Source organism: Carcharhinus amblyrhynchos, chromosome 4 (assembly GCF_965287045.1).
Source record: "Carcharhinus amblyrhynchos chromosome 4, sCarAmb.v2.hapA, whole genome shotgun sequence".
Lineage (NCBI taxonomy): Eukaryota > Metazoa > Chordata > Chondrichthyes > Carcharhiniformes > Carcharhinidae > Carcharhinus > Carcharhinus amblyrhynchos.
In genome coordinates this window covers 42,958,025-42,970,319 of record NC_137327.1, presented here as the reverse complement: position 1 = coordinate 42,970,319, position 12,295 = coordinate 42,958,025, and the positions used below count along the sequence as shown (strand labels likewise).

Here is a 12,295-nt window from a genome sequence, read left to right as displayed (position 1 = left end):
GGCTGTGACTTACACAAGTCGTGCGACTGTCAGAGCTCTCTGAGCATCAGCTGTGCCCTGCAAAATAAAGAAAATTTGAAAGAAGCATGAACTCCCAGACACGTGCTGTCAAAATATAAAAATATTCTGAAGGGTTGAAAAGCAATTACTTAAATAAAGAAGGAATTATTCACAATAAAAATGCTAGCAGCAGGTAGTAAATCAAAAGTGACACGGCAAATAGTGTCATCAGATTCCATACAGCATTATTTCTGAGCCATGATATAACAGTAAAACTGGAACTAATGCCATTATTTAGATTCAGAGTGGGACACTTTCTGTTTAAACAATTCAAGCTGATCTAGTTTCAACCAGCAATAATTCTAGGATTATTTGCTCAGTGCAAAAGATTCCAAGACACTGTTTTGAAGATGCTTACTATCTACCTTCCCACCAACACCTAAAAAAAATCATGTTTGTCATGTTTCTGTTTATGGGAGTTTGCTGTGTACAAATTGGCTGCCAAATATCCTGCATTACAATAGTGATTACACTTCAAAACTATGCTGCATTGGGTGTGACATCTTCCAGTCTCTCCCCTTAAAACATTTTGTGATGTTGCACATAAAAACATAAAGATTCGAGAATCTGATAGAATCCAAAGCAAGGGATTTGGATGCTGCTGATGTGGTCACATCTATTGCCTTGGTCATCTTTGCTTTAGAAGCTTACACCACCGCCCGAACGACTGATTATATCCTAAGACACATTGCAAAAATATCCCTTTTGTTACACAGTGGCACTCCCGTCATCATCAGCAGGCTTCAGACTTTGTTAGTTTCTCTTATTCAATAAATATGTTTTGTTCCTATGTACAGGAGTTTGCAGCTCTAGACTGTCTTGAAGCTTCCCCAGTCCTTACATACCTACTACGTGGCTTCCAAGCTGCGTTCTGCCAAGAGAGGATTCCACCCTCTGGGGTGATCACTCACCCTCAGTTCCCATTGGTCCCTCAAGCCAGGTGACCCTCTTCTGCTGTGCTGTCTTAAAGAGACAGACAGCACAACCATTGCATCTCTGTTTAAATTTTTTACTCCAGTCTTAAAGTTTAAAAGCTAATGCTCAGAGTGGACCAGGTAGACTTGGATCCTTTCCTTGCTTTCTCCAAAAACCAAATACAAATTCCTAATTAATCCTACTCATGGTCCCCACAAAAGAGATAAACTAAATCCAAGGTGACAAGATAAGGCATCGTGCCCCATTTTGGGCTTGATCTTAGCCCTTTGGATTTACAATGACATTTCCTTCCCTTAATGGAGATCAGGCATTTCAAAGCTCCCTGACCTCTAGCCAGCCCCAAGTAAGGTCACACAAGGAGGATCCATCTGCATTTCAGCAGAGCCCTTGACCCTTATATTAATTTGCGAGCCAATCCAGAACTGTCCAATTCTCAGAAAGCCTAATATTGGTGAAGGAAACCCAATCTGTTAAAGCGTTATCAGCATAAATAGGAAATTGGAGGTTAAAAATAAATCATGCCAGAAATACTTAAAGTTTATTTATTAGTCACAAGTAGGCTTACATTAACACTGCAATGAAGTTACTGACCACAATGAAGTTACTTCACACCAGGGTGGCACAGTGGTTAGCACTGCTGTCCCACAGTGCCACCCAGGGACCCAGGTTCGATTCCCAGCTTGGGTCACTGTCTGTGTGGAGACTGCACATTCTCCCCGTGACTGCGTGGGTTTCCTCCAGATGCTCCCGTTTCCTCCCACAGTCTAAAGTTGTGCAGGTTGGGTGGGCTGGCCATGTTAAATTGACCCTTAGTGTCAGGGTATGGTAAATGCATGGAGTTATGGGGATAGGTCCTGGGTGGGATGGTTGTGGGTGCAGATTCGATGGGCCAAATGGCTTCCTTCTGCATTGTAGGATTCTATGACTGCCCACCCTCGAGTTGTGACTGTAGGATTAGGAAATCAGCTGGTACATAGTTATTTTCAATATCCTGAAATCAGTGCTCCAAAGAACTTTGCACATCTTCACATTTCCCTTTCTTTTAAATCTGTCATTATGGAAATCTAAAAGACTGATTGTCTAGAATAGAAACAAATTCAGCTGATGTCAGCTATGTAGGCTTTGACAGGAAAGATGAATCAAAGTTGAAGATATTTGGGCCTCATTGGACTTAATGTTAAAAAGAGAGAATCGCAAAGCAGATAAATGTAATCGTGACAGATAATGATAAACAAGAAAAGCTTTTGGAAGATTTTCAATAGACGAAAGGCAAAGAAAAACTTGTATGACGTGCATAAATTTGGGAATTTCAGGCTGGCTAACAGGATAGTGGGCTCCACAAGGCAGGGCAGCCTCTGCCTTGCAAAGGAACTCCTGATTGCAAGAGTGGACATTGTGAATGGAGACATGGGCACCACACCAATGTCCTTTACCTTTAGCAATATTTTGGGAAACTCAATTCCTGCTTTCGGTGAGCAGCTCGTTCCTGACTGCGCCATTTAGAGGCCATTTTATGGTACAGCACAACCAAATCTCTAGGGTTGGTGGTCACTATCTCGTGTTACAGGTATGCACCACTTACATGTTGAAACTGCTTTCAGCTGCCTTAACAGCAAAATTCTGATCAACCTGTTTCTAATTTAATTTCAATAGCCCAAAACAGAGGCGGTACATAGTTATTTTCAATACCCTGAAATCAGTGCTCCAAAAACTTTGCACATCTTCACATTTCCCTTTCTTTCAAATCTGTCATTATGGAAATCTAAAAGACTGATTGTCTAGAATAGAAACTGTGACTGACATTAGCAGCAGCCCAACTAATCCCGGGCTCACTCAGCCTGTGTATTTCATAGAATCCCTGCAATGTAGAAAGAGGCCATTCGGCCCACTGAGTCTGCTTTATGTCTGTTGTGCAAGTCTTTCTTTTCCTTTCTTCATCTTTCCATAGCATCTCTTGGTTATCATCATCTACCTGTCAGGGTTACATCCGCCTGCTTTGCGATGTCCCCTTTTTAAAATTCAACCCAATTAGGTCCAGACGTCTTCTCTTCACCTTTGATTGGTCTTCCAACAGAGGCTTACCCTGGCCCACCCTTACCCTATCTCCACAACCCCACCTGCTTACCCCAATAATCCCCCTAACCTAGACGTCTTGGGATACTTGGGGGCAATTTAGCCTGGCCAATCCACTTAACCTTCGGATTGTGGGAGGAAACCAGAGCAGCCAGAGGAAATCCATGCCATTTGAAGCCATCCAAACACAGACTATAGCAAATGGTAATTTATTATTATACCTTTCCACTGGGTGGGGTGGTTGTTTCTTACCATTTGGAAAACAACGTGATTCTTTTCTCTTTCACAAGTCCGGAAAATGACTCGCTCGTCAGATGCAACATAATCTATGGTGTCCAACACCTCTGAGAAAAACAAACAGAAAGAGAGGCTTAGCAAGGTGGATGAGCGCAAGTTTTTAAAATCCTTCCATGGGATGTGGGTGTCACCAGCATTCATTACCCATCCCTAACTATCCTTGAGAAGGTGGTGGTGAGCTGCCTTCTTGAACTGTTGCAGTCTATTTGACGTAGGAACACACACAATGCTGTTAGGGACGGAGTTCGACCCAGTGACAGTGAAGGAACAGCGATATATTTATATATATATATATATATATATATATAAAGGGGATTAAGGGTTATGGGGAGAGGGCGGGAAAGTGGAACTGAGCAGCGACAGATCAGCCATGATCTTATTGAATGGCGGGGCAGGCTCGAAGGGCTGGATGGCCTACTCCTGCTCCTATTTCTTATGTTCTTATGTTCTTATATTTTCAAGTTAGAATGCCATGTGGTCGGAGGGAAACCTGAAAGTGTTGGTGTTCCCAGGTATCTGCTGCCCTTGTTAATCTAGGTGTTAGAGGCGGCGGATTTGGAAGACGCTTTGTAAAAAATGATTACAGGGAATGGGGTGATGAAATGACATTTTCTTCAATCAATTTTACTGACAATCTAGCGACATCTGGTACAGTGCATAATATTTCCTTTACAAACTACATTTGCAAACATCTTTATCAAGAAAGATGCCTTTGGGATACCAAATGGCCAGGGTCAAGATTTTACATTGAAATTAGAAGCAGCAGATTATTCAGCCCTTTGAACCTGCTCCGCCATTCATCTTGATCATGGCTGATCATGGAATTCAAATCCTGATCCCTCCTTCCTCCCATATCCCTTGATCCCGTTATCCCCAAGAGCTATATCTAATTTCTTCTTGGAATCAGATAACGTTTTGGCCTCAACTACTTTGGGGTAGTGAATTCCACACAATCACCACCCTCTGGGTGAAGAAATTTCTCTTCACCTCAGTTCTAAATGGTTTACCCCTTATCCTCAAACTATGACCCCAAATTCTGGACTCCCCCAACACCTCCTCCCCCACCTGCATTTGGAACTCTTCTAAACTCCGGTGAATAAAATCCTAACCAACTTAGTGTCTCTTCATATGACAGATCTTCCATCCTAGGGATCAGCCTGGTAAACCGTTACTGCACTTCCTCTATAGCAAGGACATCCTTTCTCTGATAAGGACATCAAAACTGCACACAAAACGCCTCACTATGTCCTATATAACTACAGCAAAACATCCCTATTCCTATATTCAAACCGTCTCACAATGAAGGCCAACACATCGTTTGCCTTCTGCTGTACCTGCACACACTTATTTTCAGTGACTGATGCACGTGGATGCCAAGGTCTCATTGAGTATCTCTCAATTTACATCCATTCAAGTATTAATCTGGCTTTCCATTATTGCTAACAAAGTAGATAACCTCACATTCATCCACATTATACTGAATCTGCCGTGCAAATGCCCAGTCACTCAGCCTGTCCAAATCACACTGAAGCATCTCTGCATCCTCCTCACAGCTCACCCTCCCACCCAACTTTGTATCATCTGCAAATTTAGAGATAATACATTCAGTTCCCTCTTCCAAATCATTATATATAATGTGAACAGTTGGGGACCTAGCACAGATCCCAGAAAAAAACCCATTTATACCAACTTTTTGTTTCCTATTTGCTAACCAGCTTTCTATCCATCTGAAGACATTACCTGCAATTCATGTGCTTTAACTTTACATAGTAGTCTGTTTTGTGAAACCCTGTCGAAAGCCTTCTGAAAGTCTTAAATAAACCACATCGACTGGTTCTTCTCAGTCAACTCTACTAGTTACATCCTCAAAAAATTCCAATAGATTTGTCAGAAATTATTTTCCTTTTGTAAACCAAAGCTGAACTTGTCTGATTATATCGTTGCCTTCCAAATGCCGAGTTATGAACTCCTTGATAATAAACTTCAGCAACTTCCCCAGTATCGACGTTAAGCTCACTGGGTCTCTAGCTCCCTGTTGCCTTTCTACCTCCAGTTTTGAATAGCTGGTTCACATTAGCTACCCTCCAATCTGTAGGAACCAGTCTAGAGGCCAAAGAATTTGGACTCCAGGCCAGGATTTGAACCCAGGATCCCGGCGCTGTGAGTCAGAAGTGCTAACCGCTGTGTCACTATGCTGCCCAAAGTGACTTTAACTTATGTTTTCTTGTTCTGCAGCCTTTTCTGGTGATTCAAGGTTCAATGTTTGTAAATCAAGATCTACCCACAAAACTGGCCACACCACTACATTGAAACTATAGGATTCCACCAATCGGGAAAGGCTCCGTGCCATTCCACCAATCAGGGAAGGCTCCGTGCCATTCCACCAATCAGGGAAGGCTCTGTGCCATTCCGCCAGTCAGGGAAGGTTCCTCAAGTTGAACCCACTTTTCTAGTCAAATCAGACAGTAGTTGGCAGATGTTAAAACTGATGAGAATGCACCAACTTTCAATGACTTGATTTTTAAAAAAATCTTTAGCAGTGAATTTTAAAATCAGGTTTCTTAGGAGCACTTGACACTCATTAAAAACGGTCATTGCTGATAAACACATTTTTTGGCAGATTATTAAAAATGACCACGTCACCTCTCAACTACAGAATACCAAGGGATTCTTGCGATTGGAAAAAAGACTTAAAAGAAAGTAATACGTTCTACTATGCTGCCAGATCATGCTCGATTGGGAAAAAAAATACGCTTGATTAGGCAAATGACTGGAAACGAATGGAAACTTGAAATGCAACCAAACTGGAGCAATTTCAAACACATTATGGCTGTGATTTCCCAACTGCATCAAAAGCAGAAACTCCATGTGCAACCCAGCTGTAGTCACATTCCCAATTCCTGCACTGTATTTCCCTTCTACTTGGAACACGGCTTTTATTACAGTGTACAGTTTGATCTCCTTACTTGAGAAAGGATATACTGGTACTGGAGGGGGTGCAGAGGAGATTCACTAGGTTGATTCCAGAGTTGAGAGGTTGGCTTATGAGGAGAGACTGAGTAGTCTGGGACTATACTATTTGGAATTCAGAAGAATAAGGGGAGATCTTATAGAAACATACAAGATTATGAAGGGAATAGATTAGAAGCAGGAAAGTTGTTACCACTGGTGGGTGAAAGTTGAACTAGGGGGCATGGCCTCAAAATAAGGGGGAACAGATTTAGGGCTGAGTTGAGGAGGAACTTCCTTCACCCAAAGGATGGTGAATCTATGGAATTCCTACCAATGAAGCAGTTGAGGCTACTTCATTGAATGTTTTTAAGGCAAGGATGGGTAAATTTTTGAACAGTAAAGGAATTGAGGGTTATGGTGAGTGGGAGGGTAAATGGAGCTGAGTCCACAAAAAGGTCAGCCATGATCTTATTGAATGGCGGAGCAGGCTCGAGGGGCCAGCTGCTCCTAGTTCTTATGTTCTTACTACAGCACTGCCTGTTTCATTCACAGAATCACCACAGTGCAGAAGAAGGCCATTCAGCCCATCAAGCCAGCACTGACAACAATCCCACCCAGGCCATATCCCCATAACCCCATGTAATTCCCTACTAATCCCCCTGACATTAAGGGGCAATGTAGCATGGCAAATCAACCTAACCTGCACATCTTTGGCGTGTGGGAGGAAACTCAGTCAACATCTTCTGTTAAGTATCAGAAACATGTTTAAGTATTCACTCCAGAAAGGAAGCACAGGGAAGATAAAATCATGTGGAGAAAATATTAATTTGCCAACTCACCATTCACCACTCTCTTGCACTGTATCATTTTCAAGTCAATCAATTCCTATTTAAAGTGGAAAAAAAGTTAAGTTCACCCACTGACCGCAACATTATTTTATTACCAAAATGGTTGATGCACTCATGGCTATAAAGTCACATAATATCCAAGACACCGGCTATATTCAGACTGTCGGGGAACACTTAAACCAATCTGTCCTTAACAATTTCTAAAAGCATGAAGTGAAGGAATGTAAAATATCATATTGCTGTGAAGCTTGCCAGTACCCCATCGATGCCACCTTTGCGTTAAATTGCATTTTGTATGACCTCAGAGAGGTTTGCCTGGCAGATTGTTCCAAACATTAATCACCTTTTGAGAAGGGACTTTATTTTATATACTGGCTTGACAAAGTAAAAAGAATTTAGAAAGCATTTACATTGTGCCTATCATGTTCTGGATGTCCCAAAGCACTTCAGTGCAAATGAAGGACTTTTCAAGTGTAGTCACTGTTGTAATGAAGGAAATGAGACAACCAGGTCCCATCAACATCAATGAGATGAGTAATCATATCATCTGTTTTAGTGGTGTTGACTTTGTGTGTGGGTGTTGGGGGGTGGGGGGTGGGGGGGGGGTGGTGGGATTGAATAAGTATTCCGCATCCTCCTTGAATTATGCTATGGGATCTTTGCTGCCTAACTGAGAAGACAGACAATGGCTCCTTAACCACTGCTTGCATATCTCATCTGAATATGATCATGTAATGCTCCCCTTGTGTGCACACAGCAATGCTACAGGCAGCAGACACAAGAGTCAGCCTGGATTACATGAGCTCAAGCCTCTGCAGTGAGACTTCAACCCACAGCTCTAGCTTAACAGGCAAAGTCAGCTTGACAGAAGTTGAAGAAACTTGCCTACTTTACCCTCGGGCAGACAACAGAAAGGTGATCTTATAGACATGGTTACAATTAAGGGAAAAGAAAAGATGAACTCAGAATATTACTACAAATTAATTTATGGTACGACAAGGGTTCAAACAATTAAGACGGTGAATCTCAACTTGATATCAAAGGAACTCTTCCTACATGTTACTACATATGGAATAAACCTCCAGATGTATTACTGAAGCCATAATCCATAGAATCATTCATGAATCAACTGGAACCTGAAATGGAGGGGGTGGTATATCTCAGGTCTTTCTAAATCGGTGAGTCAAGATGGTTTCCCAGTCTGTCATGATCTTGTAATTATGCATGGATTTATAAACAAGAGTATCCCGTTTGTTACAAATGAATATCCTGGCTCGTACAGATAAAGAGTCAGCCATATTGGTGTCAGACTGAAGTGACACATAGGCCGAACTGTGCAGACAGCAAGCTTCCTCTCTGGTTCGATCTTCCTGATGCCAATTTTCCTTCTCTATTTCTAGAATTCAAATGTTCAAGGTGGGATTTTTGAAGTTGCGTTCTATGGATATATGGAAGGCCTCTGGACTCCTAGCTCAGTGACACGGCCACTACACTGTTCACTATTCATCTGATCCCTAACTTTGAGTGAATAATTCACACATGTAGGGAATTCTACTAGACGGCAGGAATACTCCTGCACACCGTGTAACAAATGGAATTCTGCCTTCATGGATGTCTGGTGCTTTTCTGAATGATTAGTGAGACCCTGTAAGCGCCAGTAAACTAGACCATCACATCAAAACACTCGCAAATAGCCCGTGGCAGCTGGCTGTTCAGGTCTAAGCTTCCACAAAGCTTGTTTTTGATAATGGACCCACCACTGGGTGAATTTTGCCCTAGCTTCATATACCCTAGCCAGGGTATAAGAAGATGGGGGACTCGTAAGATCAAAATGGGTGGCTTGTCCTCTGCCTTCCCACCCCTCTCCCACATGGCTGCTATATTACAGGGTGGGTAAGGCAGCCTGCCCATCCTTGAGCCTTTGAGTGATAAATTAAAGGCCGCTCCAGGGCCTAATAATGCCTCTGTTATAATACACGCTTCGGGAAAGTGGAAGCAAAGCGGGCAGTCCGGCAGCTTTCAATGCATGGGCTGCTGGTGGGAGGAAAAGGGGGAAACCTCTTGTACTCAAAATCCTCTCCAAAATCGTACCCTCCTTTTAAGCCTCTGCCCCCCCCCGGCCTCTAAAGCATGGCCTTCCATCCCCACTGCTACCCAATCTCTTTGGCTGTCAACTTTCTAGGGGTGGGACCGTTTCCCAGATGGGGGGGGGGGCGGATGCCCCACCCTACATCAATTAAGGCTGACCCCAATACTATTCCTGGAAAGCACAGTGTCAAAGGATGTTTTAGTGGTGGGTGAGGGGAAGAGACGGTGTATGTAATCCATAATCCATGCCCTTTGTAAAATCTACCCACTCCCCCAAACTCATGTTTAGGAAACATCATAAGAGCCCGCTCCCAATTACTGCTGCAACTCATTTGAATTCTCTATATGTGGGCTGGTTATCCCCCTGAATTATCCAACTCAAAACCAGAAACCTGTTTAATGAAGAATACAAAAGCGGTCAGTGTGACTGTTGGGCACAGGGAACCATCAATGGCCAGAAATTAAATAAGGGCCCTGGTGCCTAGAGGTCTCTAACCAATATCAGGCACGGTGCATGCCATTAATCCGAACCGCACATTGCTGGCAGGGAGGCTCACCACCAGGACTGCGATGCCTCTGAACACTGATCTGAATGTGCCCAAACGAGTTCATTCAGCACAGTAAGCAGAACAGTGACTGGAATACAATAAAAATGCTCACTGCAGAACCCAGCCTGTAATAGACTCTGCAGAAGCATGCACACCTTCCAGTTAAAAGTGAAAACTGCAGGATGTAGTCGATGGAAGCACTGAAGGTTCACTGATCCTAACTCTGTTTTCAAAAATCTCTTTTTCTAGGACGGAGTTGGAACGCAACACTTCAGGAATAAAAACTTAATGTTTGATTTGATTTATTATTGTCACATGTATTACTATACAGTGAAAAGTATTGTTTCTTGTACACCGCTCATAGAGAGGGAAAAGAGAGGGCAGAATGTAGTGTTACAGACATAGCTAGGGTGTAGAGAGAGAGATCAACTTAATGTGAGGTAAGCAGCAAGGAAGAAGTCGATTGATACAAGAGCTCAGGCTTTTGTATTTTTTTCCAAATGGAAGAAGGTTGAAGAGAGAACATCCAGGGTGCTGGGGGTCCTTAATTACGCTGACTGCTTTTCCGAGGCAGCAGGAAATGTAGAGAGTCAATGGATGGGAGGCTGGTTTGCGTGATGGATTGGGCTTTGTTCATGACCCTTTGTAGCTTATTGCTGAATAATACGGGATGTGTAATTAATTTTTTTTAAGATTTGAAGCTAAAGAACCTTAGACTCAAAACTGTTTTCCAGAACGAATGATTAAGTGTTTACATTACAAAATAGGTGGTACATTCTCCAACTCACACTTGGCCTTAACAGCAGTAACTCTTGCCTTGAACAAATCAAGTCATTGTTACAGCAATAAAATTCAAAAAAGTTTACTTTCCACCATGGCCAAATATTTGTAGTATCTCAAAATTTTGCAGCAACATTCCATTAAGATGTAAATGTGTTAGAAGTAGCTCAGGCAAAGATTACTGGACTAATTCCAGGAATTAGTGGGGTGTCTTATGAGGAAAGGCTGAAGAGATTAAGTTTGTATCCACTGGGAGTTTAGAAGAGGAAGAGATGACTTGATTTAGGGTCGAGAGGATTGACACAGTGGATGCGGAGAGGATGTTAACTCTCACAGGAGAATCTAGAACTAGGCGTCACTGTTTAAAAATAAGGGGTTGCTCCTTTAAGACAGAGACGAGGAAATTTTTTTTTCTCAGAGGATTGAAAGTCTCAGTGGAAGCAGACAATTTGAATGTTTTGAGGCTGAACTAGATAGGTTCTTGATTAATAAAGGGCAAAAGGTGAATGGGGATACGCAGGAATGTGGGGTTGAAGTTACAATCAGATCAGCCAGGATGCACAAAAGAACAGAGTGACCTTGTGGTACAGTGGTTAGCACTGCTGCCTCACAGCACCAGGGACCCAGATTCGATTCCTACCCTGGTCACTGTCTGTGTAAAGTTTGCACATTCTCCCCATGTTTACGTGGATTTCCTTTGGTGTCCTCCCATAGTCCAAAGATGGGTGGGTTAGGTTGATTGGCCATGCTAAAATTGACCCTAGTGTCGGGGGATTAGCAGGGTAAATGTATGGGGTTACTGGAATAGGGCCTGGGTGAGATTGTGGTTGGTACAGGCTTGATGGGCCGAATGGCCTCCTTCTCTACTGTAAGGATTCTATTCTATGATCTTATTGGATGGTGGAGCAGGCTTCAGGGGCCGAGTGGCCTACTCCTGTTCCCAGCTTGCAAGCTCATTTCCAGGTAGAACAGGATTCCTAACAACCCAGGTTAAACAAAAGATGTACACACAAAGGAACTGTGAATGATGTGAATGTTCAGCCTGCCTTCCCACTCAACAATAAAACAATAAAAAGTGAAAAACACTACACAGAACCTACAGTTCTGACTATCCAGACCTCGCAAATTGAGACAGGGATACAAACTCAGATTGATTTTATATCAAAAGCACATAATGTTTGATTAACAAAGCGCTCAATTGATTCAGCTCCTGTGGCAAATTTTAAACTATTACAAATTAATGGATGAAGGTCAAGAAACCGTGAACCAGCCAGCCTGAATCGCAGTGTTGTACATGGTATTGTGCTGAATCACTCCAGAAGGTAGCGACTGATATTGTTACGAATGCGAGGTTTTGTAAGTTTGTCTTTAATTCAGAGCAAAATGGAGGAATGAAGGGGGTCATGTGATCTTCACCATCAGTCTGGAAGAGCGTGGAACGTCTCAGAAGTAGAGGCCTGGGACCCAGGACAGGGCAGCCCCTGGATTTTCGGTTGCAGACCTGGAGCTCCTCCTTCGAGCTGTAAGGCAGAATCAGGAGGTCCTCTTCCTGGAGGATGACAGGAGGAGGCCACCCTCCCAGACTAAGCAAGCTTGGCTTGAAGAACAGCAGGCACTGAAAGTGGATTCATAATGACCTGGCTCGCTCTGGCAATGTCAATGCAATCCCCCTCCACCGCTGGGTATTCAGTCTTCAGCAGACAGAGGTACATG

General features: G+C 42.9%; 1 protein-coding gene across 6 annotated transcripts in view; it reads right to left on the bottom strand.

Annotated features, from left to right (window-relative positions):
- dus2 (dihydrouridine synthase 2) overlaps positions 1-12,295 on the bottom strand; it is a 107,795-nt gene that overhangs the window by 76,295 nt on the left and 19,205 nt on the right. For all 6 annotated transcript variants that reach the window (XM_080187030.1, XM_080187033.1, XM_080187028.1 and 3 more), the window contains 3 exons: positions 7,158-7,203; positions 3,322-3,413; positions 14-57 (listed from right to left, as the gene is read on the bottom strand). In XM_080187030.1, coding sequence (XP_080043156.1) covers positions 14-57; positions 3,322-3,413; positions 7,158-7,203 — 182 coding nt within the window. The remainder of the gene's footprint in view (positions 1-13; positions 58-3,321; positions 3,414-7,157; positions 7,204-12,295) is intronic.